The sequence below is a fragment of the Elephas maximus genome, chromosome 2 (genome assembly GCF_024166365.1).
Source record: "Elephas maximus indicus isolate mEleMax1 chromosome 2, mEleMax1 primary haplotype, whole genome shotgun sequence".
Lineage (NCBI taxonomy): Eukaryota > Metazoa > Chordata > Mammalia > Proboscidea > Elephantidae > Elephas > Elephas maximus.
Window position 1 is genome coordinate 42,387,922 of NC_064820.1, and position 24,806 is coordinate 42,412,727.

General features: G+C 34.6%; 1 protein-coding gene across 1 annotated transcript in view; it reads left to right on the top strand.

Annotated features, from left to right (window-relative positions):
• Nucleotides 1-24,806, top strand: part of NIPBL (NIPBL cohesin loading factor) — a 208,640-nt gene that overhangs the window by 99,494 nt on the left and 84,340 nt on the right. Inside the window, exons 2-9 of the mRNA XM_049862484.1 lie at nt 525-667; nt 5,834-5,999; nt 7,874-8,001; nt 8,326-8,425; nt 8,947-9,098; nt 14,478-14,635; nt 16,190-16,286; nt 21,901-22,527. Of these exons, the coding sequence (XP_049718441.1) occupies nt 604-667; nt 5,834-5,999; nt 7,874-8,001; nt 8,326-8,425; nt 8,947-9,098; nt 14,478-14,635; nt 16,190-16,286; nt 21,901-22,527 (1,492 nt within the window). The 5' untranslated portion in view covers nt 525-603. The remainder of the gene's footprint in view (nt 1-524; nt 668-5,833; nt 6,000-7,873; nt 8,002-8,325; nt 8,426-8,946; nt 9,099-14,477; nt 14,636-16,189; nt 16,287-21,900; nt 22,528-24,806) is intronic.

Below are 24,806 nucleotides of genomic sequence, written 5' to 3' on the forward strand. Positions count from 1 at the left end.
CCCTCTACTTTACCAAGCATGATGTTCTTCTCCAGGGACTGATCCATCCTGATAACATGTCCTAAGTACATGAGACAAAGTTTTTCCATCCTTGCTTCTAAGGAGCCTTCTGGTTGTACTTCTTCCAAGTTAGATTCGTTTGATCTTTTGGCAGTCTGTGGTATATTCAGTATTCTTCCCCAGCACCACAATTCAAAAGTATCAGTTCTTGTTCAGCCTTCCTTACTCATTGTCCAGCTTTCACATGCATATGAGACGATTGAAAACCCTGTGGATTGGGTCAGGTGTGCCTTAGCACATTATGAGGACTAAATGAGTTAATGTGTGCAAAGCACTTTGTAGTGTCTAACATATACTAAGGATATAAGAAAAATGACTGTTATTGTTATTAGATTGAGCAAGAAAAGCAGAAAACAATTTTTTTTATAGTGATTAAGAGTTTTCTATTAGTATATTGTTACTTACCATTCTCAAATTATTTGATTTATTTTTACAAGTAATTGTCTGTTTTTTGTGCGTTGCAGTGTTTGGGAAATGGGAAGTAATGACAGCTGGCACCTGAACTAAGTACTTCTATAGGAACCACCATTCCAGAACTTCAGGATGAATGGGGATATGCCCCATGTCCCCATCACTACTCTTGCGGGGATTGCTAGTCTCACAGATCGTAAGTTTGGTTTATTTATGTAATTTAAATCCTATTCTTTTGTTAACGGTGATTTTGAGAGAGACTGTAACAAAAGTTACCTATAATGTCATAGTAGAAAAATGGTTAAGATTTAAAATTTTGAGTGACAAACATCATTATTTCCTTTGATTTATTGGCATAAATGTGAAAGAAGCAAAATAGAACAAAAGTTAGTGTTACCAGCTAATATTAGGTTAAGACCTTAATTTCTGTCTCCTACTAAGAATCCATTAAGAATTGGTTGTAGATGTTTGTTAAATGGTTTTTACATGATTAATGAAAAAGTAAGGAGCAAAGAACATGACAGAGTATTATGAAAAATCAAATCTAAGGAAGCATGCAGATTGCATGGAGGAACTAATGCAAACTTATTTTTTTAGAGCTGAAATTGCCCTTCAAAGGAGAAAAAATTTAACAACCGAACTTATATGTATATATATATATTTTTTTAGTGACATCTGTTATTTTGGATGTCAGTTCAGTAATTTTTCATAGGTATGGTCAGCCTTCAGTATCCACGGGTTCCACGTTTGTGAATTCAACTGTGGATGGGAGATACTAGGAAAAAAAATGTTACGTTGTTGATGTGAACTATGTAGGTAGGCCTCTATGGTTGTGTCTCTACTAAAGATGTACAGACCTTTTTTCTTGTAATTATTCCATAAACAATATAGTACAATACAATATAGTATGTCAACTGTCACAGCATTTACATTGTATTAAGTATTATAAGGAAACCCTGGTGGCATAGTGGTTTTGTGCTACGGCTGCTAACCAAAGGGTCGGCAGTTCGAATCCGCCAGGCGCTCCTTGGAAACTCTTTGGGGCAGTTCTACTCTGTCCCACAGGGTCGCTATGAGTGGGAATTGACTCGACAGCACTGGGTTTGGTTTTTTGGTTTTTAGTATCATAAGCAATCTAGAGATGATTTTAAGTATATGGGAGGATGTGCCTATGTTATAGGACATACTACATACACCATTTTATGTAAGAGACTTGAGCACCGGTGAATTTTGGTATCCATGAGGGGGGAGGGGGGTCCTGAAACCAGCCCCCTTCAGATACCAAGGGACAACTGTATCAGCCGCCTATTTTACTCTGAACATTTAAGAAATTTCACAAACATTGTCAATCTTTTGATATTTTTTTAATGTAACACAATTTTCTATGGATTCATCCTTTTAGTAGGCACCTACCTCTAATTCTTAGTCCATGCATAATGAGGCAGATAGTTACCTACAATGATAATCCCTGTGTCATTCTCAATAAATAAAGAGAAAAGAGATACAAAAACGAAGGATGAAAAGGAAGGACACGGCATGCTTTTATGTAGCGTTGCGCAAGATTTGGAGCTTTATAATAAAGGAGCTATGAGAATATACCTTCACAAAATGATTTTATCCATTTTCAGAATGCTGCACTATTTTTCTATTTTGTTCATTTGTATTTTTTCCTATTTCCAAATGGTTTTACTGGGGTGAAATAGAACAGTGTACAACTTTGAGCTTAGGAAATTAGCATGACTATTTTATGACTTCTAGGTTAGCATGAAAAAAGCAAAAGGTCATTCAAAAGACAGAAGAAAAGACCCAAATGGATGTCAGAAGAGACTCTGAGACTTGCTCTAGAACATAGAGTAGCTAAAGTGAATGGAAGAAATGATGAAGGAAAAGAGCTGAACAAAAAATTTCAAAGGGTGTTCAAGAAGACAAAGTAAATATTATAACAAGAAGTGCAGAGACCTGGAGTTAGAAAACCAAAGGGAAGAACGCCCTCGGCATTTGTTAACCTGAAAGAACTGAAGAAAAATTGTAAGCTTCGAGTTGCAGTATTGAAGGATTCTACGGGCAGAATATTGAATGACGCAGGAAGCATTTAAAAGAAGATGGAAGAAGTACTCAGTCACTGTACCAAAAAGAACTGGCTGATAGAAGGTAGCATATGATCAGAAATGAGTGGTACTGAAGGAAGAAGCTGCACTGAAGGGAAAGGTGAAAAATAAGGCTACAGAATTGACGGGATACCAATTAAGATGTTTCAACAAACGGATGCAGCGCTGGAGGTGCTCACTTATCTGCGTCAAGCAGTTTGGAAGACAGCTTCCTGACCAACTGAATGGAAGAGATCAATTTTTGTGCTCATTCCAAAGAAAGGTGATCCAACAGAACATGGAAATTATTGAACACTCTGCATGCTGAACAGATAACCTGGGAAGCTAGGCTATATGACGAACGAAGCATCAGGATTGGAGGAAGACTCCTTAACATACGACGCAGGCTTGCTTGCTGAAAGTGAAGAGGACTTGAAGTACTTACTGATGAAGATAAAAGACTGCAGCCTTCAGTATGGATTCTACCGCAACATACAACAAAAATCTTCACAACTGGGCCAATAAGCAACATCATGATAAATGAAAAGATTGAAGTTGCCAAGGATTTCATTTTACTTGGATCTACAGTCAACACTCACGGAAGTAGGTGCAGTCAAGAAATCAAACGACTATTGTGTTGGGCAGATCTGCTGCAAAAGACCTCTTTAAAGTCTTACAAAAGAAAGATGTCACTTTGGGGACTAAGGTGTGTCTGACCCAAGCCATAGTATTTTTATGTACATGCAAAAGCTAGATAGTGAATAAGGAAGACCGAAGAAGAATTGATGCCTTCGAATTATGGTGTTGATGAAGAATATTGAACATACCATGGTTTGCCAAAAGACCAAACATATCTGTCTTGGAAGAAGTATAACCAGAATGCTCCTTAGAAGCAAGGATGGCAAGGCTTCATCTCACATACTTTGGACGTTTTATCAGTAGGGACCAGTCCCTGGAGAAGGACATCATGCTTGGTAAAGTAGAGGGTCAGCGAAAAGAGGAAGACCCCCAACAAAAGATGGATTGATGCAGTATCTGCAAAGATTGGCTCAAGCATCGTACTGACTGTGATGATGGCGCAGGACCAAGCAGTGTTTCATTCTCTTGTACATGGAATCGCTTTGATTTGGAACCGACTCAACGGCACCTAACAACAGCAACAGGTTTTAGCAAGAAAGTAGCTGATGGGTTTAGGATAGAAAGGTTTTTGAAACACTGTAGTTTCTGTTATTTTGTTATAGCTAATTTTTTAAGGCATAAACTGTATTAATATATAGAAATACAAAATCAGATATACTACCAGGGATTTCTTCTTGTTCTTCCTGCCCACCACTTCAGATGCGCCTCATATTTTAAAAGTTTGCCCAGTAAACGGTACTTACTAAGAATAATTTGATTCCTTTTTTTTTTTTTAATTAATTAATTAATAAAAAATTTGTGATAACCCACTGGGACTGATCAACGCAAAATAAAGGTACCTGAAATTTTAGTTAGCTCTCTTAACCGTTAGTTTAGATAAATGGGCAAATTTCCATTGGGTGAAGAGACATTAAACAGCTGAATTTAAGCTACTGTAAAACATTTATGTTCTTTTATTTGCTGTTGGAATTGAATGAAGAGAAAAGAGAACCATTAATGAATTTGTAAATTAGAGCAGGATTCCTTAGATATTCTTTGTCCTCCAGAGTTCTATTCTTTTAATGCTCTGCTTCTAAAGCCAGACATTTATTTTTTAATATACCTAAGCTCGTAATAAAATACATACTTGTCTAATAGGTCAAGAGGCTGTCATTGGAACAAAACAAGGGGATGCTGCATGGTTTAAAGTCAGGAAAGGTGTGTAATCAGGGTTGTATCCTTTCAGCATACCTGTTCAGTCTGTATGCTGAGCAAAGACTCTGAGAAGCTGGACTCTGTGAAGAAGCACAGGCATCAACACTGGAGGAAGACTCATTAACAACATGCATTATGCTGATGACACAACCTTGCTTGCTGAAAGTGAAGAGGACTTTGAAGCACTTACTGATGAAAACCAAAGACCACAGCCTTCAGTGTGGATTACACCTCAACATAAAACAAAAATCCTCACGGCTGAACAAATAAGCAACATCAAGATAAAAGGAGAAAAGATTGAAGTTGTCAAGGATTTCATTTTATGTAGATGCACAATCAGCGCCCATGGAAGCAGCAGTCAAGAAATCAAACAATGCATTACATTGGGCACATCTGCTGCAAAAGACCTCTTTAAACTGTTGAAAAGCAGAGATATCACCTGGAAGACTAAGACGCGCCTGACCCAAGCCATGGTATTTCCGCTTGCCTCATATGCGTGCAAAAGCTGGACAGTGAATAAGGAAGACTGAAGAAGAATTGATGCCTTTGAATTGTGGTGTTGGAGAATATTGAATATACTATGGACTGTCAAAAGAACGAACAAATATGTCTTGGAAGAAGTACAACCAGAATGCTCCTTAGAAGCAAGGATGGTGAGACTACATCTCACATACTTTGGACATGTTATCAGGAGGCATCAGTCTCTGGAGAAGGATATCATGCTTGGTAAGGTAGCCCACCCGGTGCCATCGAATCAATTCCGACTCATAGCAAAAAAAAGAGGAAGACCTTCAACGAGATGGATTGACACAGTGACTGCCAAAATGGCCTCAACCTTAACAATGATTGTTAGGGTGGGGCAGGACTGGGTGGTGTTTCGTTCTGTTGTACATCGGGTCGCTATGAGTCTGAACCAACTTGACAGCACCTAAAACAACAGTTGGGTGAAGAGCCAGGTGTTATTATTTGGTATACTTATGTGAGAGTACTAGTGATTCTGATAAATCTTATCAGTAAGAATAGATGAAATTAGTAAATATATTCTCAATTCAGCTACCTTGAAAGCTAGTGTTTAACATAACCTCTTTGAGTAGTCATTTGTTAAACTGTTGAAAATTTAAGAAATGAAAAACAAGTGTGAATATAAAAGAACTGAATTTTATTCTTAGGGAAGTATAACCTGTTATAGCCCAAGTGATGTTTTGGGAACTTTGGGGGGTTGATTAGGGATTGTTGGGGAAATGGTGATACGTTTTTTAATAATTTGCCACATTGATATTTGTAACTTTTTAAAAAATGGTATTGCCATTTTAAGCGTACAATTCAGTGACATTAATTACATTCACAGTGTATAATTTATTTTTAATCTTGAAATACATATGCTCTAAAGAGATTTCTTATAGTCACTTAGTTTCTAATAATTTGAATTTTTTTCCAAATAGTCCTGAACCAGCTGCCTCTTCCATCTCCTTTACCTGCTACAACTACAAAGAGCCTTCTCTTTAATGCACGAATAGCAGAAGAGGTGAACTGCCTTTTGTCCTGTAGGGATGATAATTTGGTGTCACAACTTGTCCATAGCCTCAACCAGGTATCAACAGATCACATGTAAGTACAAACAATTTTATATCTAAAAGTAACTAAAGTGAAAAGTTTGGTTTTCCTAATGGAATTAGTATACCTGATTTTACTTTTTATTTTGAATCTTTTTTAGACACAGTTTATTTTTAAAATACATCAGTATCCAAGTACAAATATAGCCTTATAGCCTTAATGTGGTGAGATATTAATGAGATTTAAATAGGCTGTTGTTAATATTTTGAGACAACAGTTTTGACCCATGGAATTCTATAAAGATCTTTTCAACTGTGTTGGAAAAATGTTAGGATCCATCAGCTGTGCAAAGGTCTAAAATTGCTCATGAAGCTGTCTCCCTTTTTCCTGTATTGCTACAATGGTTAGAATTCTCAAGCACTCCATGGACTGTGTTGCTTGCTTTAGTTGAACAGGCTCAGGTGCCCTTCTTGGGCAGCATAACGAGAACTCAAGGACTGACTTCCTAGAAGGCTGCTGTAAAATCTGGAACTAATTTTTTCTAGGACTTACTCTACCATCTGAACATAAATGTGTATTTTTACACAGTAGCCTTTTAAAAACAATATTGACTTATATAGTGTTTTTACAGAATTTTTTTTTGCATGAAGTACACTTTTTTAAATTAATGCTTGAGTTTAAAAATAAAACATCCTTTTAATATCTTAACAATATAAAAATGTGTACAAAGTTAAATCTCTGGCCCTTATCTGTTCCCATCCACTACACATTCAAAATGATGTATCCTTCCATTCTTGAATTAATTGGTTTTTGGGGTTTTTTTTTTTTTTAATTTAAAGGTGCATTATTTAGGGAAATAAGAATAAAACACATTATAATGGAAAGGTGTCTACCAGTAGATGCAGTGCATACTTTGGGGGCCATTATTAAAGCTGGTGACTTTTAAGATGAAATACTACGTATAAATTTTCTGGTAGAAAAATAGAGAAATGATTAAAACCAGAAAGAAACGAAATACTAGTATTTTGTCACACCAGAAATTCAACAAAGCCTACATATTAAATCACTTCTTATAGGTATACATCCTTATTCAGGGTTTACAAAATATTTCAAAAAGTAAGGGAAACAAATAGCACATACACAGTTAGGATTTATCTGATGTACAGCTACTTTAAGATTGCCCTCAGTAATTTATTGAGGTTTATAATTAGGCACCATCTTTATGGCTTTGTTAGATTGAATGAGTGGAACAGATACATGTAGAATGTAAATTTAAAAGCGCTGCCTATATTTAACTCTTTTAGACACAACCTTCTTTAGTTGTGCTTTAATTTGGTATTTACTTTCAAGTTTTTTGAAAATTGCTACGCTGCTTAATCACTGTATGTTGGTTGTTTCCCCCCGATGACTTTATTTGAGAAAAAAATATAGAATAGAAAAATTACATAACCTCTGAGTCTTGCCGTAACCGATGTGACAATATTTCATTCAGAGGACATTCCCAGAAAGTCAGTCTCATTCATATTCAGATGTAAAGGGGAAAATACTTTCCAAGCCCAGGTATTAACTTGTTTGCATAATCACCACCTCTCTACCCTTCCATTATTTTGAATTGTTTATGGTAGATTGTGAACACTCGTAAGTAAACTAATAGTTACATGAAATACTGTTTTCTGTTTAAAATAACAAGGAAAAAATGGTTGTCCTTAAAAGAATTCCTCTTTTTTGAAAATTCTGTTTCCTCAGGGGATAACGTTTTCAAAAATCCATACTGTTGAACGTACCTATCTGATTTATTTTTAGACTGTAAATCATCTTGATTTTCTCTTCTGCCTTTTCTGAATTTCGCTAAAGAATTACTATCTGTGTAGAATAGAGAATATTTAATAAATTAATTATTATTTTAATTTTTTTTTTTTTAATACCAGAGAGTTGAAAGATAACCTTGGCAGTGATGATCCAGAAGGTGACATACCAGTCTTGCTGCAGGCCATCCTGGCAAGGAGTCCTAACGTTTTCAGGGAGAAAAGCTTGCAGAATAGATATGTACAAAGTGGTAAGAATGTTAACAATAGATTTTTGTAGCATATTTTTCTAATGGGTCTCGTACCAGAACTTGTTTCGCATGTAATTAAATTCTAGTGTCTCTTAACAAGCTGGCATCTCATCTAGGATAAGTAAGTAAAGATTTTTATCTTAATTTTTTTAATGTCTGTCTTTGGCCCTAGGATTACAGCTTCTATATTTTGCTCTTCAAAATGAAAACAGTCAAAAAAAAAAAAAACTTTTGAATGTTTATGAAAGACTGGTTTAAATCATTTAAGAGATGATTTACTCCTAGAAGAATATAACATGTTTAACTTTTTTGTGTATTGCATAGGAATGATGATGTCTCAGTACAAACTTTCTCAGAATTCCATGCACAGTAGTCCTGCATCTTCCAATTACCAACAAACCACTATCTCACATAGCCCCTCCAGGTAATACCTATCATTTATTCGGTATTATTCTCCATGATTAATATAGTGACTATGCAGTGTATACATTTAGGTAATGGTGAATTATATGTAGCTGAAGCATTGAAGTGATGAGTCTTAAATAATAATCCACATGAATATTAGCCTTAAAATAAGTGATGTAGCTATCATCTTACTAATTAATTTTATACCGACAAAAGTATGTGTTAAAATAACTGATGTGTTAAAGAAAAAAAATTATAGAGTGGATTTTATTTTAGGGAGCATGGCATTATATGCCTTGAAAAGATTGGTGCTTTTATGTAAGTAGATGAAAGACCTCAATATTTATAAACTACTTAGTCTAACTGTTAATTAGACTATGAGTTTTGAATGATTCTTGTAATTATCTATGTCACAAGATTTTTCTGTTTACATTGAATTTATAATGTGTAAAGTTTGGAGAATTTTATGACAGTGAAATTTCAAAGAATATGATATTTATTTCATTTCTTGATATTCTTTATTTGAATTTTGGGTTTTAGCCGGTTTGTGCCACCGCAGACAAGCTCTGGGAACAGATTTATGCCACAACAAAATAGCCCAGTGCCTAGTCCATATGCCCCACAGAGCCCTGCAGGATACATGCCATATTCCCATCCTTCAAGTTACACAACGCATCCACAGATGCAGCAGGGTAAGAAAGTTGTTTGTTATTTTGCTGGGAATGTGATATAACCTAATTACCTATAATTCCAAGCAAATTATTTTTTCTTTTTATAATTTTTAGAACACGAACTAAAATACTATATGCTTGTTAATAAACACTTTTTTAGAGATATGTCTTAAATCATTAAAACATGTTACATTTATCATTTGGGAGGTAAAAGGAGCATTTGACTCTTTAGAATAAGTTAGTATATAACTGAATATATTTACTTATGAAACTAAAAGCTGTTTCTTTATTGGGCTGTCTTACAGTAGCATTAAACAAAAGAAGAAATTGTTTTAATTTGCAAGTGTATATATAGTGTGGAAAATTGACTATGGTTGATACAGTACTAGTTTAGGAAAATTAGTAATGTTAGATGCAAAAATTTTTGAGTTTATATTACTAGTTCTCAGTTGGAGTCAAATGTTGGTGGAGAATATGATGATGTCTTTTTAAGGTTAGATTCCCTTGGGATATATATCATGGGTACTAAATAAATGATTTATACTTTTTTTTGATAAATTTTCAATAGACAGTACAAAAGATAATATAACAAAATCTGTGTTTTTGCTCACCATAATTAGCAGCAAAATTTATACATTTGCTATCAGTCATTTATTCCTGTGTATTTTCTTGTTTTTTATTATGCACAGAGCATATTTGTATTTATTTATAAACTTTTAGTTCAGTCATCCATTAAAACAGCGAACTCTGATTTCCCAAAGCTAGTTAGTGAAATATTAGGTTAAGACCATTTCACATGCTAACTCAAGGAGAAACTTGGAGGCAAATCATACATATGGAATAGACACCTTCAAAATTATTGAATTTAGTGTGAGTAGTGAATGTACTTATATCCTATAGGCTTTTAATACTTGTGGAATATTAGTATACCGTTGTGCACAAAAGTTTGAGGAACATTTTAAATGTTAATAATCAGAGAAATACAGGACACCTTTATTTATTATGGAAATGTCCACATACACATAAGTATATGTAGGAAAATACGTAAGTTTTTAGTCTCGAAACTGTGTTGATGTTTTTTAACAGAATTGACTCTGCTTTTTCAAAAGAGTAAGTTGAGATTACAAAATCAAAACGAAATATAGTTTAGGACCTGTGTAGTATTGATTCGTTTTTAGAAATTATGAGATACTTTAGGAACTAAAAATATTATTCATGACTTAGCCCCACCCAGATATTAAAATCATTCTAAGAAAATTTTTTTTTTTTAGGAGTAAATAGACTGATCAGTGGGACAGAAAATCCAGAAATAAGACAAATATGTATGGTTAATATAGAATATGAGAAAGGTAGCATTTAAAGCAGTTTCTCAACTTTGTATTATAAAAGCTTTAACCATGCAGAAAAGTTAAAAGAATAGCGCAATTAACCCCTTGGGAGTCCCTGCTATTTTTGTTATATAATGTCTCATTCACTTTTTCCTCATAATGTTGTTTAACCTATTCATATATCCCTTCTGTTACCTACAAAGTAGAAGTTAGCTTTAAAGTCTTGGTTGGTTTCCAATTAAATATTTTTGGTAAGAGTACTACATTAAGTGGAGCCCCTGGATGGTGCAAATAGTTATTGTGTTTGGCTGCTAACCAAAAGGTTGGCAGTTCAAGTCTCTCCAGAGGCATCTGGGAAGAAAGGCCTGGCAATCTATTTCTGAAATATCATCCATTAAAACCCGTATAGAGGAGAGTCCTACTCTGACATGCATGGGGTCACTATGAGCCACAGTCATCTCAACAACTGGTTTGGTTTTTACTACATAAATATTGTGTTCTTTATATTACATCACATCAGAAGTTATATAATATCAGGTGGCCCCTTTATTAGTGATGTTTAGGTGGTGACTACCTAATCTTTTCATTGTGAAAGTACCCTTTTTTTCCTTTGCAATTAGTAAGTAATCTCCTGGATGATACTTTGAGATTATGCAGTTGTCTTGTTTCCCATTAACGTTTTACTTAAGAGGGTTAGAATCGCATAACGATCCTTGCTTCATCAGTTTTCGCACTGGTCGTTGGAAAATCATGATTTTTCTGATTCTGTCATTCTAAAGATAACATTTTTAAATCAGTAGGTTAGAATGGAAAGGATAATGATTGTGAGGATGGCATAAGACCAGACAGTATTTTGTTTTGTTGTATATAGGGTCTCTATGAGTTGAAACCGACTCAATGACAGCTGACAACAGCAACAGGTTAGAATGAATTGTTTAATAAATAGTGTTGGATTGATTGGCTATGCGTTTTGAAAATTTAGTTGAATTTTTAGATTACCCAGAGCAAAAATGTTCTAGGTAGATAAACGATGTACGAGTTATTTTCTAAGTCATAAAATTTTGAGGAGAAAACGTGAGTTTTTAGTAATCGTAGACTTAAAAAAGCCGTATCTCTAAACAGTCTTAAAACCTCGAATTCAGAAATGGAAAATAAGCCAGGTTAAGTAATGTAAGTTTCATATGAAAATATGGTCAACCTGGCACACAATTAGAGATGAAAATCAAAATGAAATAAAATATTATGCCTATAGATTGGTATACTTTGTTAAAAAAAAACTTTTTTTTATCAGCAAGAGTGCAGGGAAATACGAACTTCCCATAGTCTCGATAGGGGTGATATAAATTGGTACATCCTTTTCAGAGAGCATTTGACAGTATTTATCATAATTTAAAATGCACATGCCTCACTCAGTAGTTCAAAATCTACCTCCCTTAAAATGGAGGAATCAAAACACACTTCGACAGTTTTAATGGCAAGTTATACAAACTCTTAAAGAAAGAGATATTCTAATCTTAAACCATTCCAGAAAAAAAAGTCACCACTCCCCCAACTCATTTTATAAAATTATTTAATAATCTTGATACAAAATCAGGTGAGATGAGAGTATGAGAAAGGAAAATTGTATAACCAATCATCACATATGAACATAGAAACAAAATTTCTAAATAATTAGCGAACCAAATAACCCATGTTATCAACCTATATAACAAAATTAGATGTGAGGAATACAAGAGTTGATTAGCATTAGATAGTTAATGTAATTCAGATTAAGGGAGTGATGGCCAGATGAGCCTCTTAATAGATGCAAAAAAGCATTCAAAAAATTTGAACTTCCATTTGTGATTTTTAAAAACTTTAACAGAATAAGAATAGACTGGCACAACTTTATCCTATAAAGACTGTCCACCTAGTGGTGAAAACTTAGAAAATTTCCTTGAAATTAGGAATAGGACATGAATGCCTGTAATCACTACTTTTATGCCATGTGATAGTGGGCACCCTAGCCAATACAGGAAGATGTTCTTGTATAATTGTCTCTATAAGACATTTATATCATATATATATATAATTATTGATAAGAAAGAAACCAGGTCCTTTTCAGGTGATAGGATTATCTTTATAGAAAATCCAAGAGAAACTGCAGATAAGGTATGATAATAAAAGTATTCCACATGGTTACTAGATACAAGATTACTATTTAAAAATTAATACAATTTTTATATTACCAAAAAAGCAGTTAAAGGACCAGTATCATCAGCAATTTCAAGGAAAACCATAAGATGCTAGAATATATTTAACAAAAATGTGTGCAAGACTTTTCTTGAAAAAATCATATAAAACTTTTGAAAAAGATCAAAGAAAATGGAGAGTTATGCTCTTTGTGGATGGGAAAACTCAAGAGGATAAAGATTAGAATTTTCCCCAAATTAGTAACTTCAATACAATTTTAATAAAATCCCAAGTGAGATTTTTGTGAAACGAAAGCTGTTCTAAAAATTCATATGGAAGAATAAAAGTCTAAGAATAGATAATTTTGAAAAGGAGCAGGGTGTAGAGGCTCAGTCTAACAGGAATCAAGGTTTATTTTAATATTCGTATAGGCATGGACAAGAAGGACGTGGGGTATAACGGAACATGATTAGGAGCCTAGGAACATACCCATAGATAAATGGAAACTTGATATACGTGGTATTTTATGTTAATGAGAAACAATGGTCTTTTTCATAAATGGTGCAGAGACTGCTAGTTATCCATATAAAAAAAAGTAAAATTGGATCCCTATCTCACAAAAAAAAACATGACACATAAAAATAGATTTTTAGATGGATTTAAGACTTAACTGTGGAAAGCTAAAATATAAAAAGTTAGAAGAAAATAATAGGAAACCATCTTCATGACCTGACCTTGTGTTAAAGAGGATTTCTTAAAACAGAAAGCAAAATTTGTAAGGGGAAGGATCACAAATTTCAAAATAGTTAAAGATTTGTCGTACCCAACAGGTAATTCCTTCCAGGAATACATGAAAAACTCTCACAAATTATTAAGACAAAAAACAGTAGAAAAATGTGCAAAGAATATAGACAAACTATCCACACAGAGGGACTCTGAATGGCCAGTACACATGAAAAAATACTTGGCTTCAGTGGTAATTAGGGAAATGCAAATTAAAGGGACATTTCATACACATTTCCCACACTCAGGTTGACAAAAAGTGTTAGCAAGGATAGAGAGCAGTAGGAACACACATATTCTCCCAGTAGGGTGTAAAGAGAACGTCAGTAATTTGAAAAGCTATTTGGTCATACTTAGTAAGGTTCAAAATGGGCACATCCAGCTATTTCACTCCTAAATATTGCACCCTAGATCTTACACATTTTTACAAAGAGTCAAGTACAAGAATCTACATTGTTTATGACAGAAAAGTGTTGAAGCAATCTAAATGTCCAACATAAGAATGGGTAGATAAATTATGTACATTATACAGCAGAATTATATGCTATATTTAAAAATTTATAACTACACAAAATGAATAACTCTCAGCATAATATTGAATTAAAAAGCAAGTTAAAGAAGAATATATACATATAACGTACCATTTTTATATATAGTTAATATGCCAGACAATGCTGTGTGTTTTTCAGGAATGTATTCATTGATAGCAAAGGTAGAAACATGTGCATAACCAGTTGCCATCAAGTTAACTCCAACTCCTGGGGCCCCCACGTGTTCCAGAGTAGAACTGTGCTCCACAGGGTTTCAGTGGCTAAATTCAGTGTACTGGCTACCTTTAGAGTAAGGGGAGCAAAATAGGGGCGAGGAATGCACAGGTAAATGGAAAACTTCATCCGTATCTGTAATGTTTTACTTCTTTTCAAAAATGGACCAGAATAACACCTGGCACGGTATTAAGGTTTGATCAAGCTTGGTAGTCAGTACACAAGTTTTATATTATTTGTTGTACTTTCTGTATGTTTAAAATATTTCTCGTGAAGCATTATTATTATTATTCTCTAAGATTTTAACAGTTTATTTTATAAAGCTTTTGTTTTTTAATTCTTATTAATTTCAGCATCGGTATCAAGTCCCATTGTTGCAGGTGGTTTGAGAAACATACATGATAAAGTTTCTGGTCCGTTGTCTGGCAATTCAGCTAATCATCATGCTGATAATCCTAGACATGGCTCAAGTGACGACTACCTACACATGGTGCACAGGCTAAGTAGTGACGTATGTAATATATTAGTTATCATTAAGGTAATGAAATAGTTCTAGAATTTGTTACATAATTTAGTATTTCAATTCCGCAAATGGTTAAAGGATATCTGCCGTATGTCAAGGAATATTCATGGTACTGGGAATCTAACTGTGACCGAGATGGTTCCTGTACCTAGAGCTTATTTAAGAGCATGGGTCGGTAAGCTGTGGCCAGTAACCTGACCCATAAGCAAAAACTGGTTTTTACGTTTTTATAGAGTTGCAGAAACCAACAGCAACAACCAAAAAAAAAAAAAAAAAAAAAAAACCAGAATAAATATGCGACTGTCTTAGTCATCTAGTGCTGCTGTAACAAATAACACAAATGGATGGCTTTAACAAAGAGAAATTTATTTTCTTACAGTCTAGTAAGCTGCAAGTCCTAATTCAGGGTATCAGCTCCAGGGGAAGGCTTTCTCTCTCTGTTGGCTCTGGAAGAAGGTCCTTGTCATCAGTCTTCCCCTGGTCGACGAGCTTCTCAGGCTCAGGGACCGTAGGTCCAAAGAACACACTTCACTCCTGGTGCTGCTTTCTTGGTGGTATTAGGTCCCCAGCTCCCTGCTTGCTTCCCTTTCCTTTTATCTCTTGTAAGATAAAAGGTGGTACAGGCCACACCCCAGGGAAACTCCCTTTACATCCGATCAGGGATGTGGCCTGAACAAGGGTGTTACATCCCACCCTAATCCTCTTTAACCACAGACAGAGATTATGATTTATGACACATAGGAAAATCACAAAATGAAGGACAGCCAGACCGTACTGGGAATCATGGCCTAACCAAGTTGACACATATTTTGGGGGAGCACATTTCAATCCATGACAGTGACAGAGACTGTATGTGGCCCACAAAGCCTAAAATTTTTTATTATCTGTCCTCTTTCAAAAAACGTTTGATGACCCTTACAAAAAAAAGTTCAGAGTTTTAGATTCTTAAGGAAATATAATTTCAGTTTTAAGTTAATACCTGCTCACACCAAAATGTTCTCTTAAATAATGAACCTTTATTTATTAGAACCTGGGTATTTTTTCCTGTAAGACTGGTAAAAAGCTTTTTTCCTGAAATTAAATGTTGCTTTGATATTAATTAAAATATTCCACATACTAGAAATTTGCCTTGTTACTGATTTGATGATATTTTTCATCTAAGCTATATATATTTGCATAAAAGAAATAAAAATTATCTCAGCCCTTAGGATGACGGAGATGAGAGTGAACTCTGCCCTCAAAACATTTATGACTTGGTAGGGTGTTCACAGCTCCTTTTGTAGAAAATGGCAAACAAAAATGGAGCACATTAGTAACACCAGTTTTCTTATTCATTGCCATGCTTAGGCTGTTGATTCTTTTGGATACAATTTCAATTCTTCTAAGATATACCAAGAAGAAAACAGGAAAGTGCAGAAGAATTATGCTTTTGAATACCAACACTTTACCTGTCAGTAATTTATGTCTTTTATTGGTTCTCTTTAAGATTTCTATAGTGCCTGTTCTATCATTCAACATATAAACTTTATGCTCTATTCTTAGGATGGAGATTCTTCAACAATGAGGAACGCTACATCGTTTCCCTTGAGGTCTCCACAACCAGTATGCTCCCCTGCTGGAAGTGATGGAACTCCTAAAGGTATTGTCACTAAAATTTCTTTTAGCATTTCATGTTTCGAGTTGAGTAAAGAACTCTTAACTTCTTAAAGCAGATACTAAAAAGTTATTCTCTATTGCTTTTCATTTGTTGTAGAAATAAACAAGGAAACCCATTCTAAAGCAGGTCTAGATCATGCAGTTTAAATTTGTCCTCATTGATGGATTCATTCAGCTCCCATTCTCTTTAAATCCCTGTCAACCAGAATTTTCTAGTATGTATCCAGTATCATTCTCATTGATAAACCCAGTGGTCTTTTTAGAACACAGCTTTCTTAAGCTCTCTGAAATATTTGAATATTGACCAGTCAGTCTCTTCCACCTTCTCCCCATCAAAAAAACTTATTTCATATCTAGTCCACCTGTTTTCTTTCTATTTCTTTCATTGCTTCCCTCCCGCCCCCCTTAATTAGCTGGTCTCCTTGTTCTGTGATTTCTCAGTTTCTATCATTAGTCTTTTTTATCTCCCTTTGTACTTTCTCCCTTGTCTACACCATTCATTTTGATAAAAGCATTGATTACTTTTGTGAACAGGATCAAGGTCTTTAGTTCCAGACTTGTCTCCTAAGTTGTAATTATTCATTTCCAGGTCAGATTTCCTTGATATTTAGCTGGTACTTCAAATACATGTTCAAATTGTTCTCACTGCTCTTTCTGTAATTCCCCCTCTCTTAATGCTAACCCAGCCTTAAAACGTCTTGACTTAAAAATTTTGAAGTCGTCTTAGAGTCTTCTCTTCGTCTTATTTAGTCAGTTATTAAATCTAGCCTATTTTATATTACCTTCCTAAATTTTCACATTTAATTTAATCTCTGCTCTTTAAAATCCTGTCTACCCTTCAAGGTCCAAATTAAATGAGGGATCTGCCATGAACCCTCCCCTAATCTCCTTAAGCAATTAGTTTGTATTTTTTCTAATAACTTATCCTGTATTATAAGGGCAGTGGTGGCTTAGTGGTAAAATTCTCACTTTCCATGGAGAAGGCCGAAATTCGATTCCCATCAATGCACCTGATGCATAGCCACCACCCACCTGTCATTGGAGGCTTGTGTGTTGTCATGATGCTGAACAAGTTTCATTGGAGTCTCCAGACTAAGACAGGCTAGGAAGGAAAGGCCTAGTGATCTATGTCTGAAAATCTTACAGGTCACAGTAGTCTGATTCATAATCAGTCATGGAGATAGTGATAGATGGGGCCACATTTCATTCACTTGTGCATGGGGTAACCATTAGTTTGGACCTGGCTTGACAGGAGCTAACAAAAACAACATACTGTATTATGAACTTGAATTTTGTTAATCTCAGAATTCCCGAAGAACTTCATGTGGTCCTCTGCCTATATTAGATTTACTAAATTGTGAATTTAAGTCCAGACTATTTTAAAAAATTATACCATGGACTGCCAAAAGCACAAACAAATCTGTCTTGGAAGAAGTACGTCCAGAATGCTCCTTGGAAGCAAGGATGGCGCGATTACGTCTCATATACTTTGGGCGTATTATCAGAAGGGATCAGTCCCTAGGGAAGGACATCATGCTTGGCAAAGTAGAGGGTCAGCAAAAAAGAGGAAGACCCTCAACGAGATGGATTGACACAGTGACTGCCAACAGTGGGCTCAAGCATAATAACAATTGTGAGAATGGCGTGGGACCAGGCAGTGTTTCCTTCTGTTGTGCATAGGGTCTCTATGAGTCAGAACCAACTCCATGGCACCTAACAACAACAATTTAAAAAAATAGTTTAAATTACAGTCAGATAATTTTATTTATCAGGGTTTATTGGAAGAGAATATTGTACTTCACTTTTTTTAAGTAGCTTTTAATTAATTACAGTATACCTGATATTTTCTCTATCCATAAGAAGTTCTAATTGTAGCCGTCTAAAACATAGACTGGTCTGCCTCATATGATAAAGATATTTTCTTCAAAGGATGTATTCCATCAGTTTTATCAAGGACATTCCTCACAAGGTGAAAGTAAAACTTGCATCGTTCTAATTCTAGTAGTTCTCTGAATTTTGAGGGATAAAGGTAACCCAGCCTCTGAAGGGAGGAACAACTTCCCAGGGTAATTCTGTTTGTAGCATAGGCATCAAAGTTGGGTGCATACCCCACAAGTGTTGTCAGGGTCAGAAGTTACTCAGGCTGCCAGGGATGGGTTAACAAGAATTTAGATCATTGATCTAGAAAAAACCAACCCATATTTGTTTTTTGTTTTTTAATTAATTTTTATTGTGCTTTAAGTGAAAGTTTACAAATCAGGTCAGCCTCTCATACAAAAATTTACGTATATCGTGCTGTACACTCCTAATTACTATCCCCCTAATGAGATAGCACTGTCCTTCCCTTCACTTTCTCTCCTTCTGTCCATTTGGGCAGCTTCTCACCCTCTCTACCCTCTCATCTCCCCTCTAGACAGGAGATGCCAACATAGTCTCATGTGTCTCCTTGATCCAAGAAGCTTGTTCTTCACCAGTTTCATTTTCCAGTCCAATCCCTGTCTGAAGAGTTGGCTTTTGGAATGGTTCCTGTGTTGGGCTAACAGAAGGTCTGGGGACCATGGCCTCTAGGGTCCTTCTAGTCCCAGTCTGACCATTAAGTCTGGTGTTTTTACGAGAATTTGGGGTCTGCATCCCAATGCTCTCCTGCTCCCTCAAGGGTTCTCTGTTGTGTTCCCTGTCAGGCAGTCATCGGTTGTGGCCGGCACCATCTAGTTTTTTGGGTCTCAGGCTGATGTAGTCTCTAGTTTATGCGTTCCTTTCTGACTCTTAGGCTCATAATTACCTTGTGTTTTTGGTGTTCTTCATTCTTCCTTGCTCCAGGTGGGTTGAGACCAATTGATGCACCTTACCTGGCCGCTTGCTAGCAGTTAAGACCCCAGACACCACTCTCCAAGTGGGATGCAGAATGTTTTCTTAATAGATTTTATTATGCCAGTTGACTTAGATGTCCCCTGAAACCAAGGTCCCCAAACACCTGCCCCTCCTACACTGGCCTTCGAAGCATTCAGTTTATTCAGGAAACTGCTTTGCTTTTGGTTTAGTCCGATTGTGCTGACCTCTCCTGTATTGTGTGTTGTCTTTCCCTTCACCTAAAATAAAACTTATCTACTACCTAATTAGTGAAAACTCCTTTCCCTCCCCTCTCCCCCAACCCCTCTCATAACCATCAAAGAATATTTGCTTCTCTCTATAAACTATTCCTCCAGTTCTTATAATAGTGGTCTTATACAATATTTGTCCCTTTGCAGCTGACTAATTTCACTGAGCACAATGTCTTCCAGATTTCTCCATCTTATGAAATGTTTCATGGATTCATCTTTGTTCTTTTTCGATGCGTAGTATTCCATTATGTGCATATACCATAATTTATTTATGCCTTCATCCGTTGATGGGCACCTTGCCAACCTATGTTTTTTATAACTCATGAGATAGATAACATACTTTACTAGAAGGAGAGGCTTCTTATGAATAATGTGTTCATGAACTTGTTTTCCAACTAGTTTTAAAGGGTGTCAAGTCTAATTTGACTCTCAGGTGAATGGTTAGAATTTGAAGTTGGTTTGAAAGTATATGTCATTAGGAAGCTAATATAGTTTATTATAATTTAGACTTTAGCCAAATGTGGGTTTAAATTTTTCATGTGTGCTAATTATATAACCTTGAGCAAATTTCTTAACCTCCATAAGCTTCACTTTCCTTTCCACAAAATGGAGATAATATTCAATAAGAACGTTGCAAAAACTAAGTGAATTGATATGCAAAGCAGCTTGCACAAGCTCTGATACAAAATAAATGGTCCAAAAATGTTAGTTTCATTTCCTTTCCGTGTCTCATACGAGCTCAAACCTATTACCCTTGAGTCAGTTCCAACTCATAGTGACCCTTTAGGATAGAGTAGAACTGCCCTATATGGTTTCCAAGGAGTGGCTAGTGGATTCGAACTGCTGACGTTTTGGTTAACAGCTGAGTTCTTAACCACTGCACCACCAGGGTTCCTGTATAAGCTCTGTCTAAAGAATATATCTATTGATTGATATAACCTCAAACTAACATTTATAGTAAATTGCTCCAATAGCATCTTATACTTTATTTTATAGGTATGTTCTCTAAGAAGTTATATTTTTTATATAACATTTGAAATTTATTGAAATTACTGATCGAAAGTATATATTATTATATTATGGGAAATTCATTTTTTAATATCCTCACCTTATCTATTTTATGCATTTAGATATTTTATGTAATTGGTGTTCTGATAAAGTAACACTTGTTCTTGTTCCACCTTGATTCTTTATGCTTATGGGGGAAAAATCATAATTTAAGATGGATCTAGATTTAAGTTTTTGCCGGGAAAGCACTTTCATTCTTGACTGATTTGTACAATTTCCTATGGGTTTTAAAACTTTGTATAAATAGTCCAACTTAAGAATTGCATACATGGCTCAGATACAATTATGCTCTTATTTATGAGGCAGATCAGCTTTTTTTCTCACTTAACAACTTGTTAATTAGCAGAATTTTTCCACTTGATTAACTTACTTTAACACTTCCCTATATCACATCACGTTGGTTAATTTAATGGAATTTTGGTTCAAGCTATCTTATTGAGCCTTTAAATTCGCTGGACTTACATAATTTTCTAATAAAAGGGGGATTAGCAAGCCAGATAGAGTATGTTTGTGATGTTAAGTGGAAGGAGAAAATCAAGGCCACATGAAGTATAAAAATAGTTCTCCCCATTTATTTATTTATTTAAAAGTTATTGTGTCTTAAACACGAGAATTGTAGAGATAACTTTAGAAATCTTAATAGTGTGTTATAAAACAATTATTTAATAATTTAAAACTCTAAAATTGGGCATTATATTTAAGCACTTAGTGTATTGAAGAGGTTTGTTTTCATAACAAAAGCTAAATTCCTTATAAAATACATTTGCTTTGAGAGATGTTAAAACAGTCATCCAAAAGATGAGTTTGTTCAGGTTAGCTAGGAGATCTTTTTTTTTTACTTCCGTTTTGTAACTTTTGTTAATCAGTACTTTATTAAAAGATTGTGAAGTGAACGGAGACTCTAGTAATTGTAGATGTTCCTACTTTCTTTTTCTTTTCATACCAGTGATATTCACATGAGTGTAGTCTCTAGGATTAATGTGTAATTTTTGTGTAACTTGACAAATACTTTTTCTTATATTTAGGATATATCAGTTTTCTGACTTGTAATCAGTGAAAGAATAGAGATGAGCATGCCTAAAATGGTGGTTTTGTAGCTTCTTTAGAAATAATAAACTCTTTTGCCATTTTAAAACTAAGTGTTAGTATTTCATTGGCACAAAAATAGAAATAATACTGGTTTGGAAGATGGAATACTCAGTGCCCTTGCGTTCTAAACCTGGGTCATCCACGAACAAGCTTAGAGACCGTGGGAAACAAGTCTCTAGAATTCTTTTTCATCTTTTGTAAACTAGAGGCTTGGATTAGATAATTTATAACTAATCTTTCTAACTTTACTATGTTGTCAATTACATAATGTTTCTATTGTACTGTAAAAGAAATTTGAAACCAGCACTACTGTTCACTCCTCTTGAATTGTTTTTCTAGGATCAAGACCACCTTTAATCCTACAGTCTCAGCCTCTACCTTGTTCATCACCTCGAGATGTTCCACCTGATATACTGCTAGATTCTCCAGAAAGAAAACAAAAGAAGCAAAAGAAAATGAAATTAGGCAAGGATGAAAAAGACCAGAGTGAGAAAGCTGCAATGTATGATATCATTAGTTCTCCATCCAAGGACTCCACTAAACTTACATTAAGACTTTCTCGTATAAGGTCTTCAGACATGGACCAGCAAGAGGATATGCTTTCTGGTATGGAAAATAGCAATGTTTCAGAAAATGATATTCCTTTTAATGTGCAGTACCCAGGACAGACTTCAAAAACACCCATTACTCCACAGGATATAAACCGCCCACTAAATGCTGCTCAGTGTTTGTCGCAGCAAGAACAAACAGCATTCCTTCCAGCAAATCAAGTGCCTGTTTTACAACAGAACACTTCAGTTGCTACAAAACAACCCCAGACTTCTGTGGTACAGAATCAGCAACAGGTATCACAGCAGGGACCTATATATGACGAAGTAGAATTGGATGCATTGGCTGAAATTGAGCGGATAGAGAGAGAATCAGCTATTGAAAGGGAACGCTTTTCAAAAGAAGTTCAAGATAAAGGTAAAATAATTTCGTTGTTACTACCTCGTCCTCTGAGCAAATGTATGATTATAGTGAAATTACAATGTTTCTCATATTTTTATAATTCTTTATGCCTCACGTATATTTTTATTACTAATGCCTATACTTCAGAAGTTTAATTCTTTTACATTCCATATTTTATCTAAAGCAACTGTCTAGTTGGGATTTGGTAGTTCTGTACCACAGGTCTGCTACCTGTTATGTTCTATGTGATTTTATTTATTTGTGCTTTTCTACTAAAGTGAACATTAGCATTTCTATATGACATCCATTTTCCATACTTTATGTTAATATAGCTGTGCATCTTCAACTTTTTTTTCTGCCAAAACTAAGTTAATGGCTATAGGATGATTTTAAAGCAGTACATGTAAGAAAAGTTTATGTGTATGCTTATTAGGCAACTATATTTTTTGCTTGGCTGGTGAGCATACCATCTTAATAATGTGTGTGTGTTTTTTTTTTTAAATAAACATTATAAAAAGAGCCTTAAGTTAATATTAAATAGCAGACATTTCAGGATTAAGCAGCTGCTTTTGATGGTGATTACAGTTAAGTGTTCCCTTTTATCTGATTAGTGTATTAGAATGGAGTTTCAAGACTTACCTGTTCTGAGTTCATGGACTTTTTTCATGCTTTTGTAATCAAAGAAAAGTAACTCCCTTAGTAACTTCTTGACTGTTTGGTATACTGTATGCAAAACCTCCTGAAAATTTTAAGAGAAGCTGATGAATCAGCAATTGAAATTAGTAATATAATTTATTAATTTAATATCTTTACAAATGCATATACGTATTTGATCATTCAAACCAAAGCTCACTTTACGATTTCATTTTATGATTAAATATTCTAAGTTGATTTATAATTTTCATATTTTCTTTCTTGGTAACTGTAAAACATCCTCATGTTGAGTAGAACTCCATTTTTATATATGATCATCTTTATTATGTGACAGAATCATCACCAGATGATTGTGTTCCTCTGCTTACAAACACGCTCAAGATACAGATTACTTCTTCCATAGATCGTGATGGCACTTGTGAATATTATTCCAAAAAAAGATTATATTTAATAATTGTTGTGCTATAATGTTTGCAAAGTACATAAATCATAATAGGTAGATGTAACGAGACTGCTAGAAGTTTTCATTTTCTAGGGTACCAGGTATTTTTTTTACTAGTGAATCTTTGATGTTAAGGATAAAATAAAATATTGCTTGTTAGTTTTCTCTTTGGTTTGCAATGTGACGACCAGGAAATAAATATGTGGGTTCCAAAATGTATCTCTTCTCTACCTGTAAAAGTATATGCATGTTAAATGAAGAGAACAACATTACTATTCAACTTCTCTAGTTTATGTTAATCCGCCTGAAATTCCCAAGTCCTGTGATAGGCGGTTTTGCAAAAACATATAAAATTGTGATTGCCTGACCAAAAAATATCATTTGCCTTGAGAAGTGAGTTTTTCCATGATATTTTAATCTGTGTTCTGGAAAATTGTGGACTTCAAAAAAGTATAGTTTATAAGTAATATTTTAATTGTTGGTAGAAAAAACAACAGAGGAAATGGTGAGCTTTTTATTTTGCTGAACTTATATTGTATCATATTTGTTGAAATCAAAATTTTTTTACCTTAAAAACAATAAAAATAAAGGTGGTAGTGAGGAAAATAGGTCTAATTGCCTATTAGCAAGCTTATTTTAGACTACTAATTTTTCTTTGGGAGAATAAAACAAAATCAACAAATACAACATACTCTTCTTACATAAACTGGTAGCATATTCTTTACTTTCCGTTATCCAAACAATTTTCTGTAATCTGTGGTGGTGTGGCTATGACAAAGGTGATTGAAAAGTTGAATGAATAGAGTTGATTTAGGATTTTGGTGAAAATACAGTTGTCTGGCTCTATGAGGACTAAAGTAGGAAAAATGATTAATTAGCGCTATCTGATTTTAGTTTGATTTAAATGATTTAATATGTGTGTTTTCCCAGATTGATTATGCTGAACCTACTTTCCTCTTTATCATTTCTAACTTGTTTTCTGAAAACTCTCTCATTTCATGAGTTTATCTGAAAATCTTTGGAACTTAGGTGGCACCTAACACCTTTGATTCAGAACCTTGTTACTTTGTGTCAGTTTCTGCACTGTGTGATGGGAGAGCATATTTTAGGTAAGCAGTTACCTAGATATTTTGGAAAGATTTAAAGGTTTTATGGTACTCCAAGATTATAGGTAAAGTCATAAATAAAAGTAGAATTA